This window comes from Lissotriton vulgaris, chromosome 9, assembly GCF_964263255.1.
Source record: "Lissotriton vulgaris chromosome 9, aLisVul1.2, whole genome shotgun sequence".
NCBI lineage: Eukaryota > Metazoa > Chordata > Amphibia > Caudata > Salamandridae > Lissotriton > Lissotriton vulgaris.
In genome coordinates, this window is record NC_141697.1 from 502,338,187 (window position 1) to 502,366,113 (window position 27,927).

Sequence of the window (27,927 nt, forward strand, 5' to 3'; positions counted from 1 at the left end):
GGGAATCAATGGAAGAGCGGCGCTAACTCTATCTATTCCCTGCGATCAGTGGTAAGTCCGCCACCCACCTGAAGAGTCTTGTACGTGATGAGAAAACGAAGAGTGACAGGTAAGGCGTCTTCTCAATTCTCAGAGTGTCCTGTGCAAAAGAGATAAAGGAGACCATAAATGTGCCCCTAGTCCCACCACTAGATAAAGGGTTTCAATCTTCCCCTGAGTTAATGAAAACCATTCACCACCTACCCTCTGCGAACAGGAAGATGACCTAAAGTAATACTGAGGATGCCCTTCGCTTGTCACAGTGTGTATAAATGAAAGAACTTTCCCCTCCGATAGTTTGGTTACTGATTAGTACCGACAGGTACTTCAAATACCCTAAAAGTATCTCAACCACAGCAAACGGGAGTCAATTAGGGTACTTCCATATATGAATACAGCAACTGAAAATAATGCCCAGTTAAAGAAAGCAACAAACGAATGAAAAGCACTCCTCTGCAGATACGTCTCTGCGAGGAACAGAAAGACCTCCTGTTTCCACTGTTGCCCACTGGAAAACAAAAGCGTCAAAATCCTGAACCCTTCAGACTCAGCCGAGTCGGTAGATAACCGGGTTAGTATCAACTGCAGTTCAAACACAAAACAAACGCTCCCCTAAGCGCGGGGAAAACCTGTAGCTGGCACACTGAAGACGAAGTGGGCGCTTCCTAAGCCCCTCCAATGTATCCACTCAGGTTTCGATGGATCCGGAGTCCCCAGAACACGAATAATCAGGCAATGATGCGGGCGCTTCCTAAGCCCCACCTGTTATTCCAAAAGGCTCCGCACTTCTGTCCGACGCGAGCTTAACCACAGCCCGCCCGGAACAAACGCCAAAGCACAGAACGGGTCACACAACCACCAAGCCAAAACAGGAAGGAATAATCGGCAAAGTCCCTTCCGCTACCGCCAGGATATCCCGTTTCCCCGGCGCGCATCGTCATCTGACGCGCCGCGTTAGGAAACATGGGTAATGTAGTTTTTGCATGAGCGAGTTACTTTCACAATTGCAGGCAGTGATTTACCGGAGGCCGGGAAACCTGACATATATATATATATAGCATATATATAACAGGCAAGGCAGGAATGAGAAAATCACCAGGCTCATGTGACATAAGGGTTTCTATAGTAACGAAACCAAACAGGGGGGAGGATGATGTAACCAATTAGCAGTGAAATTGAAAGTAACTTGTTCATGTCAATTGTAAGTGGACGACGCCCCATATTACCATGGAAACTGGGTGTGACTAGTGTGTGTAATGAGAAAAACAAGCTAAATTGTGCGTAAAAACAGGAGTTGAACATGCATGATGTAATGCAATGACTAAGGGGTATAAATACAAACACAGAATGTCATGATGTTGTGAACAAGGCGGGTGCTTACCGCCGAAACGCGTCAAGCAGCCTATATGCAAGAATAAACTTATTTGGAATCAACCAAATTTCACGGAGTCAGTGCCTTACTTGGATGAGAAAGTTTGGAGTGTTCCAGATATATATATATATATATATATATATATATATATAGAATAAGATATATTAGAGCAGCCTGAGTCAGCTCAAGAAAGACATGTTGAGCAGCTGGAGTCAAGAAGGTTCTCAAAGGGTTGATTGCCAGTTTTTCAGATCTTTAAACGCGCATTGTTTTGCATTTGGTGAGATTGTATATGAGCGTTCACCCAAGCAAAGAAATGTGCAGCAATACATTCTGAATGATTTGCTTACAATTCTATTCCACGTGGGCCTCCCAGCTAAGAACGGATACAGTTGTGCATAGGACCATCTTCCCTTTTATTATCTTTTTGCCGATCTACAAATGCATATTTGAATAGATTATATTTATATTTACTTGTTAGGAATAAATGTGTACAAATCTATTAAGTGTTGTGTTTCCTGTGATATGGTCCCTTACTCACAAATGTGACTAAATGTCATTTATCACTACTAAAGCAGAAGTAGACAAAGGGACTGATTTATATGTTGGTGGACGGGTGTTTTCTTGGTCAGGGTGACAAAGTAAAGTACTCCATCTCCCTGACGGAGTCCCGATTTGACCGCCAGCCCAGTGGACATCTCTAGCATTGGCAGGAACCACTGTCACAACCATTCCTGTCAGTGCATTATACGTTTGACGGACTTCAACATGATGCAGCCACAAGGTAAACTTACAAAGCTTTTTTAATGTTCCTAAATAAAAACACAAAGTGAGAATTTGTTTAGGGAAATTTTAAAAAATCAATGCCCCCTCTCCTCCCTGCCATGAGGAGATTTCGCACATCAGAAGGAGGGCATTCCTTTACTGTTGCAACAGAGTACCCTCTCTGCCAAACTCTAATTTGGCACCAAAGTTAATATAAATATTAGGGACAGAAGCACTTCAAAAATTATTTTATGTGACATTGAAGGCATATGTATATGCTTGTATGTCTTCCTGAAGCTGTGTAAAAAGAAAGTAGAACAATTTGGTATGTTAGTGGATAGGATTCCTAAATTGTAATTGTAATTGAATTACATAGCGCTTACTTCTCCTGATGAGGTGTTGAAGTGCTTTACGTGCAGGCTGCTTCGGAACCCAAGGTTAGACGATAATTCAGTGGTCATTGTTGGTTATTGGCGTTAGTCTTGTACTCTCAAGGAAACCATTCAATACATTTACTGCAGTGTCTTTCTGGTGAACTAAATTAGTAGGAGTTTAGTGTGACCTTTAGTGGGGTGTGTGAGTTCATGTATATGGTATTAGTAAATGAGCAAGAGAAGATTGTAGGTTTTAGGGTATGGTTTTTATTGAAGGTCAAGTTGTGATTTGTGAGATGAGGTGATGGCAATTCGCAGAAATACGAAATTACAGATTAAGGCAAACATGTACATCACTTATAATAGGATGTACTCAAAGAGAGGCGACATGCAGAGAATGAAAGGTATGGAGCGGGTCGAAGATACTATAAATGGCACAGATGCTGTGGTCGAGCAGGCAAGTTGATAACACATTGACCTAGTGGTATGACAGAGGGCACATAATGCAAAAGGACATACTTACTGCATACTTCAGCCGACTGAAACAGAGAAAACTTTTTTTCTTTTTTAAAGCATGGTAGATCCTGTCGTTAGCTCTCACCTCCCATGTCTGATCTGAAATAAAAGCAATGAAGAGATAGGGGGGTTACAGTAAGAATTAGGAAACATCTGATGAGATGTGTTATTGTGTTCAATTCCCTCTTGCACATTCACTGGTTTATCACACTCCTTGAAAATTTGTCAAATGAGATAAGTGTACTAGCATTGAAACAAATCGATACGAGTGAAGATCAAGGATGAAAATGTAAAATTTACTGCTAGACCTCCTTCCTCCCCGCCTGCAAGCTTGTGGTCATATCATAGTCAATGAACAGAGTATTGTTATATGAAAAATACAATGAGGCGCAATTGCAGCGTTGTAAAACAGTGGCGAATCCCAAAAAGCCATATCAAGGATCCGGGACTTACAATGAACAGCATTATCAATGAATATTTCTAACAAATGCTGGGCGACTTGAAACTGATGGTGTTGCCTATTACCGAACAGGGTTTTTTGTGTTGTTCTGCCTAGGGTTAGCGCTTGATGGAGCGAGGTGGGTAGACAAAATTTTGTATACCCCTTGTGAGGTTACTTCCTCATAACAGTAACATGAATTAATCGTCTGGTTTTGAAAATTAACCAACATAGAATAAGAATGCACAAACACAAGTACACATGGGAAACTAATTTGCTTATGTTGCATACCCTAATCGAATAATTAAGTGATGTCGCTACGTTTATAATTAACACAATTGCTATACCCTAATCAAAAGCAGCATGAATATGCTTTTGCTTGTTTATTTGTGGCATAAAAGATGGAGAATGGTGATTAAACCAAGCATATATGTTGCTTTATTTGCTAGGTAATAACTAACAGGGTTACCTTAGTATTGCGGCCTAAATAAAAATGGAAGTTTCTGTGACTCCGAGATTGTAGTGCTGTATGCATGCACAACTATGCTCAAGACAAGCGTTAGCTGCCTGTGCCTGTGCAGAATGGGTCAAAGACAATGTGCCCCGCAGGCTTGACTGAAAGCCAACAAAAATGAACATCCGCATCGTGAACATGGGAATATTTGTTGAAATATCAATTTAAGGACACAAGTGAAAGGACGATGGCAAAGACCAAGAAGACTCTCATATTTGATGACACACACAAATTTTGAACAATAAGAAGATGAGGTTATGCTCATCCACCCCTCGTTTTGTCCAATCAGAACTGTTCAAGACCCTAAAACTTTTCTTTCTTAGATACATTAGGTAGGGAAAAATAGTATAAAAGAGGGCGTTTGGAATTAAGAAAAAGCTTCCTTTTCGATTTTCATCTTTGCATCCCGACATGCTGCCGGATTGCTGAATCTTTCCTAAGGCATGAGGACTTTGAAATGTTCTGAACTTTAACTTTTGGTCGAATGGGTGCGGAGTCCTTAAATGAAATGAACAACTAGAGAGAATAGAGAGATGGTCTTTGGGAACTATTCTGTCCTATGCTGATGTCTGTGTCCTAGGATTGTGGTAGTATAACTCGCTTATTTTTCTAAACTATTGAGCTAATAAACATAAATGTTTACATTTATTCTTTTTCTTTCTTAGGTTATTACTGATTAAATGAATAAAATAAATGAATGAAGAAAGGTCATGCTAGAAGATTTTCTCTTTAGAATAAAAAATAAATAAATGGTGAATTAAGCTGGTCTAATTTTTACTAGCAGATCCATTGACAAAATGATGGTGGTGTGTCTGAATATTTTGTCTCGTAAAATAAGCCATGGTAAAAGAGTTTAAACTGCAGATGTACATAATATAAATATTTAGCGTTTAAGTTAGACACTCCGCTATGATCCAGCAGCTCTCCTTATCTTCACCAATCCTTGAAGTAGGGTGAATGTGTGTATGAGTGACTTGCAGTGTTATGGGCCCCACTGATGAGTAAATGTATGATCAAGTTCTTCAGGGAAAAGGTGATGGGTTTTAAGAAATTTCCGGAGTAGCGCTGCATCAGTTAAATACTTGGTAGCAGAGCATTGGTTGCTATAGGTTAACTAGGATATGAGATATGGAGCAATTTATACAGAATTTTGATGTACAGAATTCATGACTAACGCCTATTGAGTTTGTATTACGTTATATGTAGTCTGGAAAAAGGCTTCCGGAAAGTGTGGGAAGCTGGTTACTCTGTCTGCAGGCAGAGGAAGTGTGGCAAGTGAAGCCGCACATCACATAGTCTTTTCCAAAGTAGGGACATCGCCGTATGTTACAAGTTTAGGGACTTTTACGTGTGAAAGGAAAAATGTATAGCGAGGGCAGTCTATAAAAGCTTGGCCTTAAGTACAGGGATCATTGTGTATTCTGATTTAAAACTTACTGCAGGGAGAGTAATAGAGCTTAACCTAGGCTTGAGCAAAGGGTAAAGTAGAGGGATGTGCTACTTTATCGGTGAGTCTAAAAATTCTGCGGTAGAGAAGAGGTAAGCGCTGTGTATTGGAAATACAGAATACTTGTGCGATTGAGAAAACTATCACTTTTGTTTTAGCGAAACAGACGAATGGAGTTGTTTTATGTGGTTACTAACGGATGTTAGTTGTAGAAAAGTGTAAATACAATTTGCCGATACATTTTGTAAAGGAGGGATCAGTTGAAGCTACAGAAGCCGGAGCAGTGCTGACGTCAAAGGTATCGCGCTGGGATTGGTCCATGTGACCAAGACAGAGTTAGAGCTGATTGGTGCATCAGTCAAAACAGCGAAAATATCGGTTGAGCACTAATGAAACGTATCTTGCTCTAATTGGTGTGTTAGTGTGAACTGCGCTGTGATAGCTTGGTGTAACAAAGCAGTTTAGAGAAGAGTGTGCAATTGAGGAGAAAGAGAAATCTTCATGGTTTCAAAAATTTAAAAATGTATTCAAGAAAGATAAGGCAATAGTGACAAGAGAGGGACAATGACTCCCTCCATCTAAAACGCCTGCATCGTATATGATGACAAAATATGGCTATCATGCATGCATATGGTTAGAAAACAGGGCTAGATATACCAAGAATGATGGTGCGCTAGCGTTTCCAGAAGTAGGATCCTTTAGTCTTACAGTACTATGAAATTTGGGTGAAAAAAGGATGAAGCTTGAACCGAGACCTAGACTGACTCAATTTGAGGCACTAGTTGAGTGGGAAGATGAGATGCATGAATTAGAGTGAGAAAGGTTGGAGGATTACAGAGGACCAAGAGGTAGATTTCGTGGATTTTGGAAAGAAACTCATGAAAGTAGAATGCGAAGGTGGAGAAATGCTGATATGTGTGATGGGATGTATCCGGTTAGAATGGTTGATGAGATGGTAGGTCGAAAATGCATGGAGAAAAGAAGCAATGTGAAGACAGGAAAGAAAGGTTATGAGGATTGTGAATCAGAAGATACAGTGCTGGAGGAGATATTAAATAGGAGACCACCACCTTATCAACCGAGATCTACAAGTACAACCCCAAATGCTCCACCAATGGAGGATAGGTATGTTGAAACTCCAAAACGATTTTCAAATTTTAGAGATCTTTCAGAGGGAGTAGAAATGAGATATGAATCAAATACCCCCTTGATAGAAACTAGACTTACCCGTATCCCTAAAGAAAATGATGAAACTATAAGAAGTGTGGCTAGAGTAGAGAGACAAATTGAAGAACAACCGGGTACTTCTGAATATATACGTTCTACAAATGAATTAACCAAAAAAATACAAGAACTCACTAAAAATATAGAAGCTTTAACTGTCCTGGTAACAATAGGTCCTGTGATTTCAGTGTTTGAGAATCAGAAAATAAAAGAACCGTATTTGACAATTCCTTTGAATCAAAGTTTGCAAAAAGTGAGAGAAAAGGTTTATCCAGATTTGATTGAGGTTAGGCGTACAAGTCATATAATACCGCCTGACTTGACTTTCAATCAAAGTCTACCATTCAGGTTTCCAACTGGTGCAGAATCTAATTCCTTGACACCTGAGAAGTGTATAGAGAAAATAGATTTATCACAGACCCCAGTAGGACCAACAGAACAGGAGTTAAGTGATTAGATTGAAACTTTAAAGGTAAATGATCATGAACCTAAAGTACTAGATGTGGCTAGACTGAAAATTGACATGGAAGAATTAATAATTGGAACAATTCGAACAGATAGGCTAAAAACATACCAAGACGATGAATTAATGTTATGTGTAAAAGCATTTCTTGGAAAGCAAAGTCTATGCATGACCGATTAGAAGGATTGGCTGGTGAATTAAATGTAGATTTTGTAAAGAATAAAACATTACAAAAGCCTTACAGAGTAGATTTTACAGAAAAGGACATTGAGAACATGAATACCGCAGGAAGATTAACTCAAATAAAAGAGCTAATTGTACTACTGAGAAGATGGGGAGATGTGGATAAGTGGAAAGCAAAATGGGATAAGAAAAAGGAAGAAGGCAGTGATAAATCCACATTAGCATTCCCAGTGAGAGAAAAAGAACCAGTAGCAAATGAATTCCCTATGAGAGAAATACCAGGAGGAGGGTATGTGCATGTGCCTTGGACTAGACAGGACATATTATCATTTACTAATGATTTCCCTAGATTGAGAGAAAAGCCAGTAGAATGGTATCGGCAGGTGGATCGATTTGTAAACGCTTCAAAAGTACTATGGGAGGATCTAGATGGATTGTTTGACATAGTAGTACCCGCAGACTTATGGTCTGAGTGCAAAATAACAGTGGATTGGCGAAAAACTGAATATCCACGAGACAAAGTGACAGGTGCTCCTGGACCTGAAGTGATGCGAAAATATGAACAAGTAATAGTGTTTTTGATAAATAAAATTCCACCGAAAGAGACAGATTTGGTAAAGATTGACAGGACATTACAAGAACCAAAAGAATCAGTGCACGCATTTTATGAGAGACTGTTGTTAAACAGTACAGTGGATATGAGGAGCTGAATGAAAAGGATATGAGCCATTTTGTGTATGGCTTTGTGTTTGGAATAAGACCAGATATAGGTGACATGATTACGCATAATTTGATGGGATGGCAGTAATGTTCAGTGGATGAGGTTTTGAGACACGCAAAATACTGTAGTGACTAAATTGAGGTTAAACAAAGAAAGCTTAAAGAGAAAGCAATGTGGGTACAAGTGAATGTAGCTGAACATCAAGTGGCACAATTGGAAAATAAAATCACAGAAGGGAGCCAAGGGAAAATGAAAGGAAATTTTACTAAATCTAAATTAGTAGGGAATCTGGATGAACTTAAGAAAAAGTATCCTTGTCATAATTGTGGCAGATAGCACATTGGAAGAAATGGTGTAAGTACCCACCAAAAGTTAATTCCGAAAATAAGTCATTGAATCCGCAGGTGCAGAATGAGGTAATTTAACAGCCATCCCCACTGCAGCAAGTAGTTACTCAACAAAGTCAGGTGCCACAACCGCCACTTCTACACAGTGTAAATCTACAGAGGTACAGTGCAGAGACAGGATTTTGCGGAGGCAAGTAGGTAATCAGATCACCTAGAGTGAATGTGAGTACGCAGTATTGGTTAAAGGAAGATGGGAGTGAGTAGATGACAGTTTCTGACGGTGCCTAAGAGAGGGAGAAGAGTGCATACTTGGCACCACTCTTGAGGTAGATCAATCTGGGCCTTTTGTGAATGGAAAGGTGAATGATGTAGATGTGACTTTCCTAGTGGACACAGGTGCTACCCGTTCTACTGTCAGGTCAGTAGAAGTTCAAAACCTTCCTCTCTCTGGAGTACATATCCAAGTTGTAGGTGTAGCTAATAGGCAAATCAAAACATCCCTAACAAACCCAGTTGAAGTAGAAATTGGAAATTTCAAAGACATGGACCGATTTGTGGTGTGTGACAGTAGTCCTGTTAACCTGCTAGGCAGAGACATTCTATGTAAAATGAACTGTGCCATATACTTTTCACCAGATGGCATTGAACTTCAAACCCCAGATGAAGACAGTCGGTACAAAATGAGTATGTCTCTGATAGAATCAGAAAAGAATGAAATGTTTCCTGTGTTTGATTGAGAAAGGATACCTGTTGAATTGAAAGAGGTGGTCAAAGAACGAGTGTGGGATATTACAGGAGAAGATATTGGACTAATGAAAGATGTAGATCCTGTAAAAGTTTCTGTAAAAGAAGGAGTGAGTTACTCAAACATTCCTCAATATAAAATGACATCTGAAGTTGTTGAAGGAATAACCCCAGTGATAAACAAAATGGTTAAACAAGACATTCTGAGAGAGATAGAAATCAGTCCTTGTAATTCGCCAATAATGGGATTGAAAAAGCCTAATGGAACGTTTAGGATAGTGCAGGATTTGAGAAAAATTAATAAAATTGTTGTCCTATGTTATCCAATTGTACCAAATCCAGTAGTAATCCTTTATCAAATCCCAAATCATGCAAAATGGTATACCGTGATTGATTTATGTAATGCGTTCTTTTCTGTTCCATTACATCCTGAAAGCGAGTCAATATTTGCGTTCCGGTTCGGAGACCGTATTTTGGCGTCCAACCATCTTTAATCAATTGCTAAAGAGATCACTAGAGAGTTTGAACATGCCTGGAGAATCTGTGTTTATTCAATATATTGATGACCTATTGGTGGTATCAAAGACAAAAGATGCATGTGTGTCAGACACTGTTGCATTACTGAACCATTTAGCAGAAGAAGGACATAAAGTGTCTCCTTTGAAATTGCATTTTTGTCAGAAAGAAATACAATACTTGGGTCATAAAATTGCTAAAGGAATTAGGCAAGTCACCATGAAAAAAGAATGAAAATGATACAAGGAATGCAGCCCCCAAAAACGCAAAGACAAGTGAGAATGTTCCTAGGAATGGTAGGTTACTGTTGGCAATGTATTAGTGGGTTTTCACTGATGAGGGGCATGGCTACGAGCCGACCATGGCGGACGTGTAAAGCCTGAGCTCCGTCCTTAGCCCGCAAAACTAGCTATTTATCCTGCTCTCCAGTTATACCATCCACCCGAATCCCACACCCAGAGCCCCGGAAAGTGTGGCAGGAGCGGAGACGGCGATCAACTTCTCTCCGGTGCCGCCCGGTGCCGTGCAGAGCCGAGGCGATCGCTGGGGGCCTGCTGCCGCGAGGGAAGCCATGGCCTCGATTAGCGAGGAGGCCGACTCGCCACATGCGGACAGCGGTGAGCAGGCGGATCACCGAAGGTGAGCGAGCGAACGGGGCCCCGCCGCACTCCGGAACCTTACTCCAGCCTCTCTTGCACGGACTTTCCTCCCGCAGAGAATCCCTGTGGGTCTCGCCCTGCCCTGTCAGCTCTGACTCCAAACTGCGGCACACCCGACCCGGTCCGGCGGCCGGAGCTCGCCTGAGGCGTTGTCCACCCTTGCTCCCAAGCCCGGGCACTGAGTTAGAGCTGCGGGGGCCCAGGAGGGAGCTGGGATTGCCGGGGGACCGTCACTTTGTGCTGGAACTTCCAGCGGCTGCACCACGCGGATTGCCGCCACAGCAGTATCGGCGAGCGCCATCTTGCCTCACCCCCGACACGCCGGAATGCCAGACCAGCAGCGCTGGGAGCCACCACCACCAGGGCTAGGCAGCACGAGCACCATACAGCGGCAGCAAGGGCGCGGCCAGACACCAACTGGATCCCCGAAGGTGTTCATTGAGATCGGGATCAAACAGCGCCTTGAGGTGTACTCGGGCCGCAGCCCGACAGTGACACCGCCTCCCCAGGGCCGAATTTGACGGGGTTGGGAGAACGGCACATCTGGCATACCCCAGGCGACCCCCTCACACCGAGTGGCGAACTATATCTTCCACCCTCAACATTATCCGCCATGCGGGTGCAGGCAGGGGATCACACATTGCGGTGCTGGAGCCTGCGCGTCCCCGTGACCATCACAGGACGCTCCTACTGCCACCTCATCCTCTGTTGGGTTGCCTACTTCGAGGGCGGCCAGGACCAGGACTGTTGAGTGCCACTACACTGTGAGGCCTGCGTGGACGGCATGTGTTCGGATAGGCGCCAACCTGTACATCAGATCCATAGGGAGACACAGGGGCAAGGCCCAGGAACAGGGTACATCAGCAGATATGCAGTCCACAGGCTCAGAGGACCCGCTGGCCTCCTCCAATGTGGACATCATCCCGCCGACGGGAAAGGGCACCCAGGACGCCAAACTGGACCTCATCCTCAACGAAATACGAGCCACGAGAGAGGCGCTGGAGTCACGCATGGATAGCATGGCGACGGGCCTGTCGCTGCTCCGAGCGGATCACAACAAACTGGCAGAGAGGGTCTCGAAACAGAAACTTGCTCTGAACGATCTAATACCCCAGCAAACGGAACATTCCACGAAGCTGGAGGGCAAAGTGGATGATGCAAAAGGACGAGCCCGCCGCAACAACGTACGCATTTTAGGCGTACCGGAGCGCAGTGAGAGGAGGAACCCTACTCAGTTTGTGGAAGACTGGCTCAAGCAGATGGTGGGCCCGGAAGATCTGACAGCCCTGTACAGCGTGGAACGAGCGCACAGAATGTCTTCCAGACCACCTAAGCCTGGGGCGCCACAACGCCCTCTGATCGCGCGCCTCCTTCATTATAAATATCGCGACACGGTGCTGCGTGTAGCCCGAGAGAAAGCACCGCTTCGCTACGAAGACAAGACTATATCCGTATATCCAGACTTTACTCCTGCAGTACAATGAGCCAGGTCCACCTTCCTGGGGGTGAAACGCAAATTATGCGAAAGGGACATGAAATATGCCCTCCTGTTTCCCGCCCGCCTCAAGATCCTGCATGGCAACAGATCACACCTTTTCGACTCACCAGAGGAAGCCGAGGAGTGGATGGAAGTGACGCTCACACCACCAACCTCACAGGACCCGTTTGCAGACAGTGGAAGCGGTGGATGTCGTGACCCTCCAGGCCGGCGACGCCCCGCCACTGACACTGGTCAAGGCCCCCCATCATCATCATCACGGTCCTCGCAGAAGGGACAAGCCACAAAGGACCTTTCGGAGGATCGAACAAAAGTGACGCAACTGACAGAGGAGGCACTGGCTGCACACGACGCGGGCACAGCTAACGACTTGGCCAGCAACTCGGACACGCATACGGAAGTATCAGGGTCGGCGGACAGCTTACAGCTCTTCCCCAAGATCACGGCGCAAATGGCTGCAGAATTCTGATGACAACACCTTGGCCGACAACTGGGTGGTAATGTATGAACCACGTGACAACCACACACAGGTGGGTGGACTGGGGGATATGTTGCTAAGGGCTTGCTATGTCACCGCAGGCCAGTGCTAATCGGACACAAGTAGACTGCACCCCCCATCAAATGAACATGGTTATGTTTGACTCTTACCCATGTTGGGTATCATGGTTTGGACCCCTGGTCCGTTCACCCAGGGACCTCAATGTTAAGGGACTAACTGTTCACATGGCACTCCTTTACCACCACAAACTATACCTGGCATGCTCATCTACGTGCTTGACATTCTCACACTTCACGTCCAGCCATGGGACCATCTAATGTTTACAACTTGTGCACCTGGAATGTGAAGGGCGTGGGTTCGATCCACAAGAGACACAGAATACTGGCTCAGCTTAACCGCAGGGGGGTCGCGATTGCTTGCCTCCAAGAGACTCATTTGAATAATGCTGAGAGCTCGAAACTTCTGAAGAAATGGAAGGGTCAACTATTTGCTACGTCCTACTCCGCATTCTCGAGGGGGGCCGCTATATGGCTTCGTAACTCAGTCCCATTCAGGCCGGTAGAGCAGAGAGTGGACAAAGACGGCAGATATGTATTTATGCGGGGCTTACTGGATGGTACCACTGTTGTGCTGGGATGTGTGTATGCACCAAACACGGGTCAGTCTGATTTTTTGATTAGAATTAACGGAGTTTTAGCAGACTGGGCCGAATATCAATGGCTTATTGGGGGGGATTTTAATGCTGTACTGGATGTCACACTGGATAGGTCACACCCGCCCTTGCACGCTACCGAAAGCAGGAAACAGGCAGTCGCACTGGCACAGTGGGCGGAAGGGTGGGACCTAGCGGACACATGGCGCAGCAAACACCGGCTGGACAAGGAATATACATTTTTCTCCCCACCTCACCAACTACACACCAGAATTGACCGCATATTCTGTTCCCGCTCTCTGATGGGGGCGGTACTCACGACACAACATATCGGAAAAACACTCTCAGATCACAACCCCATAGAACTGACGATGCAATGGGGCACGCCACTGACACCGATACCGACCTGGAGGCTGTCCACGGACCTGTTGGAAGACACTGTCTTCAAATCGTCCATGGCGGACTCCATTGAGACTTACTTCACCACCAATGCTGACACTGCTAGCTCTAGGCGCATAGAATGGGACACATTCAAAGTCTTCATCAGAGGGGAGGCGATGGCCACTCAGGTGGGCAGGAAAAGGGAGGTGATCGGCAGCCTTAAAGAAGTTGAGGGTAGACTGGCACTACTAGAGAGTGAAGCGGCGGGCACGAACCTACACTTTACACCGCTATAGGAAGCACGCATACGACATGCTGAGCTACTAGAAGAACTGAGGTTATTGGACTACAAGGAATACACTAACAGACAGCACACACAGGCTGATAGGTCAGGCCCACTGCTAGCCCGTATCATACGAGACTCCCTGACACACCTCCCAATATTGGAAATTATTGATCAGGTGGGTTTGACGGCCTCGACTCAGATAGGAGTCAACAACGCATTTAAGAACTACTACACCACACTCTATGGCCCGCACAGGCGCCTTTCACAACCGGCACTGGAAACCTTCATGAGGGGCTTAGATCTGCCCTAGCTCACTGACAGACAACGGGACGACCTGAAACGTAACATCACCGTCGCAGAGATCCGACAAGCCATACATGCTCTCCCGAGAAATAAAACTCCGGGGACAGACGGCCTACCAGCCGAATTCTATGCAGCTTTCATTGACTTGTTAGCCCCGCGCCTACAAATCATTTATCACGAGGCACTACAGGCCAACTCACTGCCACAGTCATCCCTCCAAGCTATGATAACCTCCCTTTTAAAGCCGGGAAGGGACGGGATGCACCTAGCTAACTACAGACCCTTATCCCTCCTTAATACTGACTAAATGATACTGAGCAAGGTACTGGCAACAAGGTTGGCACAATACATCCCACAGCTGATTCACCCGGACCAATGCGGGTTTGTGCCTGGTAGAAGCACAGCCATGAACCTCCGGAGGCTAGCCTAACTGATGCTCCGAGATCGGGCAGAAGTGTGTACTGAGGGCTGCATTTCACTGGACCTGAAATACGCTTTTGATTCCCTCAGATGGGATTTTCATGTTTGCAACTTTTGCGAAATTCGGGATCCCCCTCGAATACATAGCGTGGGTCAGGCTACTGTATACCCGCCCCACGGCCCGGGTGCCTACGTGCCGATGCATTTCAGAGCCCTTGGCCATTGCAAGCGGTACCAGGCAAGGGTGCCCACTCTCCCCGCTCCTGTTTATTCTGGCACTGGAACCGCTGCTTTGTAGGCTCCGGATGGAGGCTTCACACCGAGGCATTCAGAGAGGCGAGAAGACACATGTCGTATCCGCCTATGCGGATGATATTATCCTATATCTCCGCGACCTGAGGGGCGACCTAGACCCTATACCTAAATTATTTGAGGAATACCGGAATTTGTCGGGCCTCACTATCAGCGAACCCAAGTCGTATGGATACTGCTTTATTGCCACTGACTCATCGGCACCTCTGCTCTTCCCACCCCACACCTTTCAGGTAGCGGATACCACGTTCCGCTACCTCGGGATGCAAATATACAGAGGGGCCGAGGACATGATAGACGACAACCTAAGGAGAGCGATGAGGGCACTCAAATCGCAGGTACAATTTTGGTTATCGTTGCCCCTGTCGGTGGCCGGTAGAGTGGCGGTCTCCAAGATGGTGGTGCTTCCCCGCCTCATTTACTATTTCACTAACTTGCCATTCCTAATCCCCGCCACCATGTTTAGGGCGCTGGATACACTCCTCATCGAACTCATATGGGGATCGGGACGGAGGCGCATAGACCTTGCCAAGCTACAACTCAGCTCTGGGGCCGGAGGTATGGGAGTACCGGACTTCTGTGCCTATAACTTTGCCTGTCAACTGCAATGGCTGGCATACTGGCTGGCAGGCCAGAACTTACACGAAATAGACATGTCGGAAGAGGACCGATCTAGGAAGAAAATTTATGTCCTACTTCTGCCTCGAATGGAGCTACCAAGGACTACTCCTCCCCTTCTCCGCCTTGCCATACAATATTGGCGGAAAGCGGTGAAGTACATGACCCCGACGACCTCGTACGCCCCCACGATCCCGCTGCTAGGTATCCCGCTGGTATCGGGAACGCTCACGACCCACAAACTCACAACATGGCATGACGCAGGGGTGACGCAGGTCGGAGACCTCTTTACTGACGGTCGCATGCTGCCCTTTGAGGACTTCAGGACCACATTTAATGTCCCAGGAGGTCTGTTCCTCCTACATGCTAGTTTACGCCAATATGTGACATGAATGTGGGCGCAGGGTGGGGTTGAACCGCCCACAAACCCTTTGCTGACAATGCAGTACCTCATGGGAACGGGTAGCCACCTAACTAGATGGCTCACGGCTGGTATCAAGGCAGGGAAGGCGACGTCATTGCTGCCTCTCAAAACGAAATGGGAGGGCGACATAGGCAGACCACTCAGGGATAAAGAATGGGAGCGTATCCTTCAATTTCCCGGTAAGGTGGCCAGAAACCCGAAATTAAAATTCATCCAAATGATGGTCTTACACCGGGCGTATTCAACGCCTCGCCGTATACACACTATGTTCCCTGACGCCAACGACACTTGCCCCCGGTGCACAGTGGACGATGCGTCACTGATACACATGCTTTGGGACTGCCCTAAACTGGACTATTACTGGACCACTATACACGAAGCGCTTACCTATGCAGGTGCTCCCATACAAACACACACTTTAGAATATGCATTACTGGGGCTGAGACCAACAGCGCGCAAAAGAAGTGTGTCAATACGCTTCACTGATATGGCTATGCTGCTGGCGAAGCGTGCAATAACCATGAGGTGGAAATCACCTAGGCCGCCTGATCCTGACTTGTGGAAGAAAGAGGTTATGAGATGGGGAAGGGCAGAGGGGGAGGCACTACAACGGGAGGAGCGCAGGGGCCTCAGGAAAACGCCAATCTCACTGGAATGGTACACCATACTAGAAAGCTTTGAAGCAGAGGGTGATGATGAGTCTATTGCCTCATTGACTACGAACTAACAGAAGACTCGTTCTCGATAGCTTATACCAGGCTGCAAGAGTTTCTGGTGCACTGAAAGATGGTGACGGGAGTTCCCGTACAACCATTGCCTATGGCATTGATTGGATGTAAAAGACTATCATACTAGGAAAGAGCTGTTTTGAGCATAGCCAAATGACACTAGATATTGCAGATGTAATGTAAGAGTGCCAGGGGTGGGTTTTAAAGAGATGGCGGGAGCGTTCTTCTTGAGGGTTTGTTAAGTTTATCTGAAATGCAACAAAATAGAAAATGTATATCATAATTGATACTACTGCGCTACAAGAGCATATCTATGTACGATTCGTGGTGTAACAACTGTTTCATATTGATGCTCTACTTACTATGCTAATAAAGAGATTTTCAAAAAAATAAATAGTGGGTTTTCACTGATAGCCAAACCCTTACAAAGATTAACAAGAGCAGATGTAAAAGACCCTATAGTACTGAATAAGGCTGAAATGGCAGCATTCGAACAGCTAAAACCCAGCTTATGTGAAGCACCAGCTTTAGGAATGCCTGACTATGAAAAAGAGTTTGAGCTGTATTGCAGTGAACGAGAAGGATGTGCATTGTCAGTCCTAATTCAAAGGCATGGAAACTGAGAAAACCAATTGCATATGTCTCAGCTGTCTTGGATCCAGTTGCAAAAGCCTTGCCAGGATGCCTAAAAGAGGTAGCAGCTACAAGTGTAAGTTTGCAACAAAGCAAAGGAATAGTGATGGGATTTCCTGTAAGGGTATATGTACCTAATTCAGTGGAGATTCTCCTCACTATGACAAAAACCCAGTTTCTCACTAATAACAGGATGACAAAATATGAGAAAACGATTCTAGGTGCAGATAATGTGACACTCTCACAATGTGTGAATGTAAACCCATCTACATTGTTATCTGATGTCATGGAAGTTGAAGTAAGAAATGAGGTCGATCACAAATAGCTGGATGTTCTTGAGTATTGTACTAAACCCATACCTGAAATCAAAGATGAACCATTATCTGAATCTGATTATGTACTGTTTGTTGATGATTCATGCTTGAGAACAGATGAAGGCACTCTGAGTGTTGCATATGCTGTATGTACGGTGGCAGATGTCCTGGAAGCATCTTGTCTGAAAGGAATTCGTTCTGCCCAAATAGCAGAATCGATTGCTTTGATTCAAGCATGTGAACTAGGAAAAGAGATAAGAGTTACCATAGTGACTGACAGTCAATATGCATTTGGGGTTGTCCATGATTATGGTCAATTGTAGTCCCAAAGAGGTTGTTTAACTTCTGCAGGATCCCCCATTACAAATGCTGAATTTGTGACAATGTTGATTGATGCAATTCAGTTGCCTGATAAGATTACTGTTGTGAAATGTGCAGCCCACAAGAAAGGAGATGACTACATCATCAGAGGCAACTGGTATGTTGATTCCATTGCAAAATACTATGCTAAAAATCTGGCATCTATAAATCGGGACAGAAAAGAAGAACATGTTTCAAGTCCTTTAATGCTAACCACAGTAGTTGCGACTTGGCAGGAAGTGAGACAGATGCAGGAAGAAGCTAATGAGAAGAAAAACATCTGGCTGAAGGCAGGATGTAGACAGAGGGAAGAAGATGAAATTTGGTTTACAAAGATGAAAGACCAGTAAGGCCTGATAACATGATTTCAAATATGGCCAGAATGTGCCATGGTCAAGCTCACATTGGAAGAGACGCAATGATTACAATGTTTAGACAGACATGGTATAACCCTAAGTTTAGGATGATAGCTGAAAGCTTATGTCAGAGATCTCTGGTGTGTTAACAATTTAATCCAAAGAGAAAAACAGTTGTGAGTTTGGGAACCATTGGACGGGAGGGAGGTCCATTTACCCGAATGCAGTTGGATTTTATCGAGTTACCAGCCGGTAACAGACTTTGATATGTACTTGTGATCATTTGCCTGTTTTCTCGGACGGTAGAGGTTTTTCCCACCAGGAGAAACAATGGAGTGACTGCTGCAAAACTGCTGTTGCGTGAAATTATACCACGCTACGGTTTCCCAGTAACTATTGAAACAGTTCGTGGAATACATTTTCAAAATGAGCTATTGCAAATAATTTGTGAAGCACTGGACATTTGTCAGAAATTACATTGTGCTTACAGACCAGACTTTGATAGGTGCTTGTGATCATTTGCCTGTTTTCTCTGTGGGTAGAAGTTTTCCCCACCAGGAGAAACAATGGAGTGACTGCTGCAAAACTGCTGTTGCGTGAAAATATACCACGCTACGGTTTCCCAGTAACTATTGAAACAGTTTGTGGAACACATTTTCAAAATGAGCTATTGCAAATGATTTGTGAAGCACTGGACATTTGTCAGAAATTACATTGTGCTTACAGACCAGAAGCTTCTGGGGTAGTTGAACAAGTGAATGGAACAATAAAAAATTGGATTTCAAAAATGTGTTTGGCTACTGGACTAAAATGGCCAGACGCTTTGCAACTTGTTTTGATGACCTTAAGGAGCATACCTGACAAAAAGACTGGATTAAGTCCACATGAGATTTTTATGGGAAGAGTGATGAGACAAGCATTTGTGCCAGTTGACAAACTGTTACCTATCAATGATGACATCATACTGGATTACTGCAAAAACCTGTCTGACGTGGTAACTTCTGTGTTCCATCGAGTCAAACTCAAAAGAAAAACTTTGAGCACATGATCTAGTCCCTGGAGATTGGGTTCGGATAAAAGTACACCGAAGAAGAAACTGCTTAGTGCCTCGCTGGCAAAGACCGAGGCAGGTTATTTGGTCAGCACAACCGCAGTTAAATGTAAAGAGATGGAGTAAAGAGATGGGTGCACGCCAGGCATACCATCCATGTGCCTGAGCCTGAAAATACACAGGAGGAAGGTGAAAGCACAACTGATTCAGATTCTGAAGGTGTACCAGAAACAGATCCAGATACTGAAGCTCGACCTGTTCGTCAACATCTGGAGATATCAGATACCAGTTCTGCATCTGAAGGAGAAGGTGAAACTGTGGAAATACCAAATTTTGAAGATCGACCTAAAAGTCGAGATTTGGTAAGAGCTGATACCAGTAAGGACACTGAGGAATGTGAAGATAAAACTGGTAATCAAGAAAAAACTGAAGGACAGTCTGAAAGCTCTGGAAGCAGGAACCAAAATCATGCAGTTGGGAAAGAGGAAATAACTCACGATGAGGATGAGTTTCCAAGTACCAGTTAAGGAGATGTTCCTAACAGAATGAAAGTACTGACCAAAGAAAAAACAGTTTCTGAGAAAGAACAAGACGTTATAAAGTTCATCATAAATGAAACTGTAAAAAATTCTGAAACTGAAACTGATGAAAGTGAAGATGAAACTCAATTGAGGAGGAGTTCAAGAAAAAGAGCTTGGAGAGTGGAACGAAACACTATTGAACCAAAAACAAAAAGAGCTCGTAAAGGAGATAATTGGCCTGAAGGAACTGATGGATTGAAATTCAAACTGGTTAATAAGGCGAAAGACCAGAAGATTAAGTAAATGAAAAAACCAGTCAAAAGGAGTTGTTGGGAAAGAAAATAGAGGTTGTTCAAAGGCCAAAAAGAGTGAGGGGACCAAATCAGAAATCTAAGTCACCTGAAAGGACTTACATGATCTCCTATAAATGAAGTAAACAGCAGCCAAGAGAACCTGAGTTGCCATGGTAAAGTAAAAGAAAGTGAGTAAAACTGTGACTGAGAGAAAGCAAAGAGATATTTGAACTGAAACTGGAAAAGAGAAAAGTACAAAGAAAGCAAGATTTGAAATCTTGATAGAAAAAGGAAAAACACTTAGTGTAAAGTAAGGACTTAACACTATTTAAGTGAAAAAGATTGTGAAAATCGCAGTGTGAAAAAAAAATTGGCTACTAATGATATAACTTGATCAAATTGTGCCATCTTTAGAAAATGGTGTAGGATGTGGTTAATATGTACAGGATTATCAATGTTGATATGGTTGACCATTATTATTCCTTTTAGAACAAACTTTGAAAAATTGAAAGCAAAGGAAAGTATGAATGAAAGAAAGATTGAATTAAAGGGTGAGAAATTACATGTGTATAAGCCAGAAGTTCATCAAGATAACTCGATAAGCGATTTTTCAAGAAATACATTTTCAACATTATTATCTGAGTATGTTAAAACTATGGATGCTAGTGACTGCTATGTATGTGTAAAACTGCTAGCATCAGTTTTGGAGGGGGTGACTTACCACCATCTTCCACTTACATATGGAGTTAGATGTAGTGCATTAACAATTTTATTTTATAGAACAGGTACATTGGAGTATTATTATTCAAATTCTGATGATCTTTTTGCGAAACTGAAAATTGTAGCTGAACTAAACAAAATTAAGCCTGCAAAAGTTTTTGGAGAATATTTTTTGGAAACACAAAAATTGACTCATGATTATGCATTTAAACATAATTTGACTTGTAAAATGAGAAATGAAGAAAAAGCTTTTCTAAATATGGTTGAAGAGAGAAGAAATCAGTATAAAAGGAGGGAAAAAATGAAACAAACTAAATCAAATATGTGGACATTTGATGATGAAAATATTGAAGGGCATAATGTGAATTTGGCCATAAACATAGATACACCATTATTAGGGAAATTATGCATTCGAAGAGCTAACACTGTGTATGATTATTATTTTGTTTGAACAATTCAATGTGAAGATACTAAAGTCATTAAGGGGGGTTGGGGATTTAAAGGTGGTAATGACCCAGTCTTTCTTGGGATTTATTTCTTGTGTGGGAACAAAGCCTACTGTAGGTTGCCTGATCACTGGTATGGGTCCTGTTACCTAGGCCTGGTCTTTCCCAAAATTTTCCATGTAGATAGAGGTACTAATGGAATGCATGAGATAGGCAAACCTTTATGTCGTACAAAAAGAAAAAGTGTGATAGAAATAATAGGTGATGTATTTGGAGCACTGATACCAGCAGTGGGTATATCCTTCAACGCAAACAGAATTCGGAAATTGTCAACGATAGTAGATCGTTTGTCAACCGACACCGCAGGCTTATTTTTAATGGTAAATACTGAAATGGTTACTATGAGGGCTATGGTGATGCAAAATAGTCTTGCTCTTGATATAATCTTGGCAAAAGACGGAGGTGTTTGTGGAATTTTGAAGGTACAACATTGTTGTACATACATTCCAGATAAAAGTCAAAACTTTGAAAGATGTATTACAAATCTTACAGAATTGCATAAGGATGTTGAACCACTGGAGGTTGCTGGTGTTCTTGAGAAACTTGGTAGAAGTTTTTCAGCAGTTAAAAATTGGTTTTATGAAATAGGTAGATCTATTATACGGAAAATATTTATTCCAGTGACAATAATAATAGTAGTGATTTTAATCTTGAGATTAGATTGTAAACTCAGAAAGAGGAGAAATGTCAGAAGGTCTATAAAGAAAGTAATTGAAGAAAACCAAGAAAGAGAACGTGAGAAAGGTGATATAGAAATGGAAGATATCAATGAAAACTTTTTAAAGACACAAAGAAATTAGAGGAAACTAAAGTATAACTCATACTAACTGAAAGCACTTGGAACATGTTAAGATAAAAATTTGCAAAATTTTGGGGTTTGTTTGGTGATAAATCACCAAAGGAGGGAGTTGATGGAGCAAGGTGGGAAAACAAAATGTTGTCTACCCCTCGTGAGGTTACTTCCTCATAACAGTAACATGAATATGGCTGAGATACCCGCCACCCCCTCTCAACACAATCCCCCAAGGATGGGAAGACGGAAACGGTTCTGAACTTGTGGAAGGCGGGAGGGAGTTACCCTCCCGGCCGTATTTATTAAAATATGAAACAAAATTAAAACGTTAAAATAACAGTTTCATATCATGTACAATTTCATTTACACATTACGATGTTCTTGGCTGACCTTAACACATCTCTAATACAAAGGTTCTCCTAGCCGATACTAAACATCCTGCAAATGTATTACTCAAACTTTGAAATTGTACATCCTAACATTATGGGCCAACGGCAAGGTCGTAACCGGTGTCAGACCCCCAATACCAGAACTCCCCCCTCACTTGTGAGGGGCGGTCGCACAGAGGACTGTACCTCTGTGCCAGCTTCCAATTTCCCTTGTCTTAGCGGGGGCCCCCTGTTAACTCGACGCCATCTTTAGTGGTCGTCCGAGGACTCGTGTGAGGTGTCTAGAAGGTAGCGTAGACCCCCCTCCCACCCCACACAACTTACCACATCTGCCGTCGCAGATGTCCTGGCCCCGGGAAATTCCCAGGAGGGGCCCTAGCCCCTCCTCCCCAGGGAGGGGCCTATGGCCGCCTTCCCTTTCGGCGTCCCCATCCTTAGAGGGGACCGCCTCCCCGTTTGAGGGGCCAATGGCCGCCTCCCCCCGGGCGCTCCCATCCATAATGGGTGACGCCCCACCTCTAGGGATCTTCTAATTCCTGCTCACCGATCATGACCTTACCGCCCGACCAAAATAAATACGACAATCTAAGACTAAAGTGGAGAAAAACAATTTATACTTAAGCAAATGAAATTATAATCTCTACCGAGCATCCAATGCAACTACTTTGCTGAATAAAACGTGCTGAAAAGGAAAAATTATCAACTTTATTACACACCAAATTACCAACTTTATTCAAAATAACCTGTAAGAAAACAATATCATGACACTCGACTTTATTCCAACAAATCGCTGTCATCAGGGGCTGGTGGGTGGGTCAAAAATGGCTCTTCGTTCCATTTCGAGCTCACGTGCAACGGGGAGGTGCAGCTTCAGAGCACAGGAACAAGAGGATGCTTCCTTGGCTTCTCGCTCCTTTTATCCTTCTTCGGGCGGGCGTGGACCCACCTCCAATCCGCCTCCAGGGCGTGGCTAGCGGTGTTGGTGTCTAGGACAACCCCCTCTTGGGCGGGAAAAGGCGCGCCCCGGCTACGCCGCTTCGGGCATACCAGCCGAGACTCGCCTCCCGCCCAAAATGGCTTCCCGGGGGGATCGGGGTACTCCACCATACGTTCGGGGGGACCGAGTGGTCGCCCCTTTCCATATGGCTGAGATACCCGCCACCCCTTCTCAACACAATCCCCCAAGGATGGGAAGACGGAAACGGTTCTGAACTTGTGGAAGGCGGGAGGGAGTTACCCTCCCGGCCGTATTTATTAAAATATGAAACAAAATTAAAACGTTAAAATAACAGTTTCATATCATGTACAATTTCATTTACACATTACGATGTTCTTGGCTGACCTTAACACATCTCTAATACAAAGGTTCTCCTAGCCGATACTAAACATCCTGCAAATGTATTACTCAAACTTTGAAATTGTACATCCTAACATTACGGGCCAACGGCAAGGTCGTAACCGGTGTCAGATCCCCAATACCAGAACTCCCCCCTCACTTGTGAGGGGCGGTCGCACAGAGGACTGTACCTCTGTGCCAACTTCCAATTTCCCTTGTCTTAGCGGGGGCCCCCTGTTAACTCAACGCCATCTTTAGTGGTCGTCCGAGGACTCGTGTGAGGTGTCTAGAAGGTAGCGTAGACCCCCCTCCCACCCCACACAACTTACCACATCTGCCGTCACAGATGTCCTGGCCCCGGGAAATTCCCAGGAGGGGCCCTAGCCCCTCCTCCCCAGGGAGGGGCCTATGGCCGCCTTCCCTTTCGGCGTCCCCATCCTTAGAGGGGACCGCCTCCCCGTTTGAGGGGCCAATGGCCGCCTCCCCCCGGGCGCTCCCATCCATAATGGGTGACGCCCCACCTCTAGGGATCTTCTAATTCCTGCTCACCGATCATGACCTTACCGCCACAGGCCGGATAGTTGACCGGCTATCCGGACCCCCCACAAAACTCCTACTTAAAGGTCATGGCTGCAAACTCTTTAACCAAGCTACGAGGTCTCCTATGAGTAAAGTATTCCCCACCCGGGACAAATGAACTCCATCCTCTAGATACATATCGTCCCCCCTGATACACCCATGCGGAATAGAATGCAATGTACTTGTACGGAACAACCTACCAAGTTTGTTATTCACCTTCTTCACTGAATGATTTACAGCAGCCACAGAATTAGATCCCCGCCACACCTTCCGTGGAATCATATGGGACCATGCAATCGTGCACCCCGGAACCCTTCTCGCCAACCAACTCACTGTGGATAATATCAATTCGAGAAGTACTCGTCTACCAGTGGTCACCAAATCATTGCCCCCAAGATGCACTATGATTACAGATGGCGGTGACCTTGTCCGCCCTAACAAACCCTCCATAAAACTTTGAAACTGGTCAATACAGAGCCCGCCCCTTCCGTAGAAGGTCACCCTGTACCCGTATTCCCCAGCCATGTGAATCATGTCACCTGCTTTGAATACGTCTGCGGCACGCCTCACGTATGAGTGGCCCACGACCCACACCACTCTTTCCTCAGCCGGTGATCTTTGACCGCTGGTTCCCAGGTGTCGGGTCGACTGCACAGTCCGCCCCGCCTCGTAAGCTCGCGACACTGTAAACCAAACAAAAACAAGAAGCGTGAGTGCAAGACATAGGCTTCACAACATTTGCAACCGCACATACCTTTTATAACAATTCGAGGACCAACGCCCCAACTGTTTCACTTTTTCCACACTCAGACCCCTGGCTGTAGCCTCTGTAGCAGCCCCTATCCGGAAGGAATGGGTCCCAAACTCGCACGGGTTCAAGCCCGCCGCTGCGATTGCCATCGTTAGCACCCGCTGGAACTGAAACCTAGTCAGTGGGGTGGCGTCGGCGTGCCTCAGCAAGCTTCCCCCCCATGATGCCGCCCTCTGCGCCAAATACTCCTCAACGCATGCTACCGGGCACATGGGAGATCCCGGAATCCGCTGAACCACTACACTGTCCTTGACCGCTTTCTGATCGATCTTGGACCTGGCAAATGAGACTACCATTGTCTCCCCCTTAATTTGAATGTGCTCCCGGCACAGACCTCCCCCCGTATCCTGCTTGTTCCTCGCTACCAGCTCGCTTACCCGCATAGCCCCATGGAAAGCTAATGCAAAAGCGGCCCGGAATAGCACTGTCTCTGATTGAAATGAACATGTCGCAGGGAGTACGGACAGTAACAGGGCCAACCTTTCCAGACCTATCGGGTGTCTTTCATCCACTCTGCAACCCTCACGGCGTTGCCACCCACGCAGCGCCTTCTGTACCAAGAAAGACGCCGTGGGATCCTGTATGCCATGGGCCCGCGCCATGAAAGAAATGGCGGCCCGGTGCCTATTGGCCGTAGCCACTGATTTGCCTGCCTGGTGTAATGATAACAAAAAGTTCAGGACATACTCTTCTTGGCCCCAAAGCTCCCCCCTAGCTGAACCCAAAAAGGACAAATAAGAACGGAACGCCCCTTCATAAGCCTTCCTTGTCCTGGGTGCTAAACTCTCTCCCACGAGGTCTTGTAGTCCGGGGCACCGAGAGACCAGAGAGCTTCGGGAAATGTTGCCGCCACCGGGTCCGCTGAGGGCAGAAAACCCCAGAAGGCCTGCATGCAGGAACGAGAAAGCACATCAGCTGCCTGATTTAACACCCCTGGCACATGTCTTGCCCTAAAGTGGACGTTTAGTCTCATACACAGCAGGACAATTTCCTTTAACAGTCTCAAGATCCATTTGCAGCGTGCTGCCTGACTGTTGATACATTCAACCACGGTCATATTGTCAGACCAGAACACCACAGAGCGATCACGAAAATCCTAAGGCCATGTTTTTAAGGCCACCAGAATAGGGAACAGTTCGAGAAACCCAATGTTACCTGTCAGCCCACTCTCGTGCCACCATGTCGGCCAGGTTCGTGCTGACCAATGATTACCCAAGATGGCGCCAAAGCCTACACTCCCTGCCGAGTCAGTCCACAACCCCAGCTCCACGGAGGAGACCGCTGGTTGGTTCCACACGACACGACCGTTGAAATCCGCCAGGAATGCCAACCATTTGCGCATGTCCTGGCGGACCTCTGCCGAGAGCCTTGTGCGGTGGTGCCCTTCCTTAAGGCCGACCATGGCTTGAGCAATAGAGCGGGAAAAGGGGCGAGCCATCGGTATCACTCTAAGGGCAAAATTCAGCTGACCCACAGCCTGCTGCAACTGATGCAAATTTACCTTCGTCTCGCTAATACATGTTTCAAGCGATGCCTTAAACTTCGTTACCTTTTCCTTAGGCAAACGGAAGCACCCCTCTTCGGAGTCGAGCTCTATTCCAAGAAACTCGAGCGAAGTAGCCGGGCCCACTGTCTTACCTGGTGCCAATGGCACGCCAAAGCGAGTCATTAGATCACAAAATTCATTCAAAGCCTGTGCACATTCTATGTCCCCGGCTGCCCCCAGAAATAGAAAATCATCAAGATAATGCATAACATGTGTAAACCCTGTTGTTCTTGTGAACGCCCATTGCAAAAAACTACTGAATTTTTCAAAATACGCACAAGAGATGGAGCCCCAGGCGATTCAACATGGCGACAGCCTCATCAAAAGATGCGTACCGCACCGAACAAACTCCCGGGTCAATCGCATCGTTCACCGAAAGACCCCTTGGAGCTGACAAATTATGTATCAACCTGAATTCCCCTGGGTCCTTTTTGGGGACCACTCCCAGAGGCGAACAAACAAAATTAGCAACAGGCGGCATGTCATATGGGCCGGCAACCCGACCTCGGGTCACCTCCTTCCCAATCTTTGCTTGTACCACCGCCGTATTCTGCAGAACCGACAGTTGGTTCCTACATTGCGCTTTACCCTGAAAATCCCCCGCCGGGATGCGGAAACCATACGAAAAACCATCTCGCAACACCCCAGCGGAGATATGATCCGGATATTCGTTCAGCCAAGGAATCATTGCCATGATATCAATTGGGGTAGGGAGAGGCGCCCCTCGGACTATTTCAGACCTGTTTGGCGCCCCCTCTACTTCCCGTATCACCATTTTTGGCTCTGCACATGGTCTCGGAGTGCGAGGACTGCCCGCACCCATCACATTCATGCCTAAACCTGCAAAATCCCTGCGGCCTAGTACATTTGCCTCTGTTAAAGCTCCAGCAGACCCCTTTTTTACCTTAGTTGCCATTATTCCTTGTGTGCTGATCATTGCTTGATCCTGCCCGAAAGGGCGCCCCAGACGAATGGCGGGAAAACTCGACCATGTTCCCCCCTAAAGATGGCGACTTCGCCGTGCCTGACTTCTCCATTTTCTGCCCGGAAATGGAGTCGAAACAATCCCACGTCAGGGATGAGTCGTGCTCCTTGGACTTACGAAATATGCTATCGTAACAAAACCATTGATTGCCACCGTATGTTTCATAAAATTCCATGATACGTGTCTGATACACGGCTAATTCCACCAATAATTCGGGCCTACGCTCCCGCATAATTGCAGTGAACATTCCAAACGCTCTGCCCCAATTGCCTATCGATTCATCAACTCTG

At 45.2% G+C, this 27,927-nt stretch overlaps 1 protein-coding gene across 1 annotated transcript in view; it reads right to left on the reverse strand.

Moving 5' to 3' along the window:
* LOC147690325 (phospholipid-transporting ATPase IK-like) overlaps nucleotides 1-27,927 on the reverse strand; it is a 1,699,388-nt gene that overhangs the window by 1,431,270 nt on the left and 240,191 nt on the right. Inside the window, exon 2 of the mRNA XM_086937963.1 lies at nucleotides 3,074-3,165. Within this exon, the coding sequence (XP_086794089.1) occupies nucleotides 3,074-3,165 (92 nt within the window). The remainder of the gene's footprint in view (nucleotides 1-3,073; nucleotides 3,166-27,927) is intronic.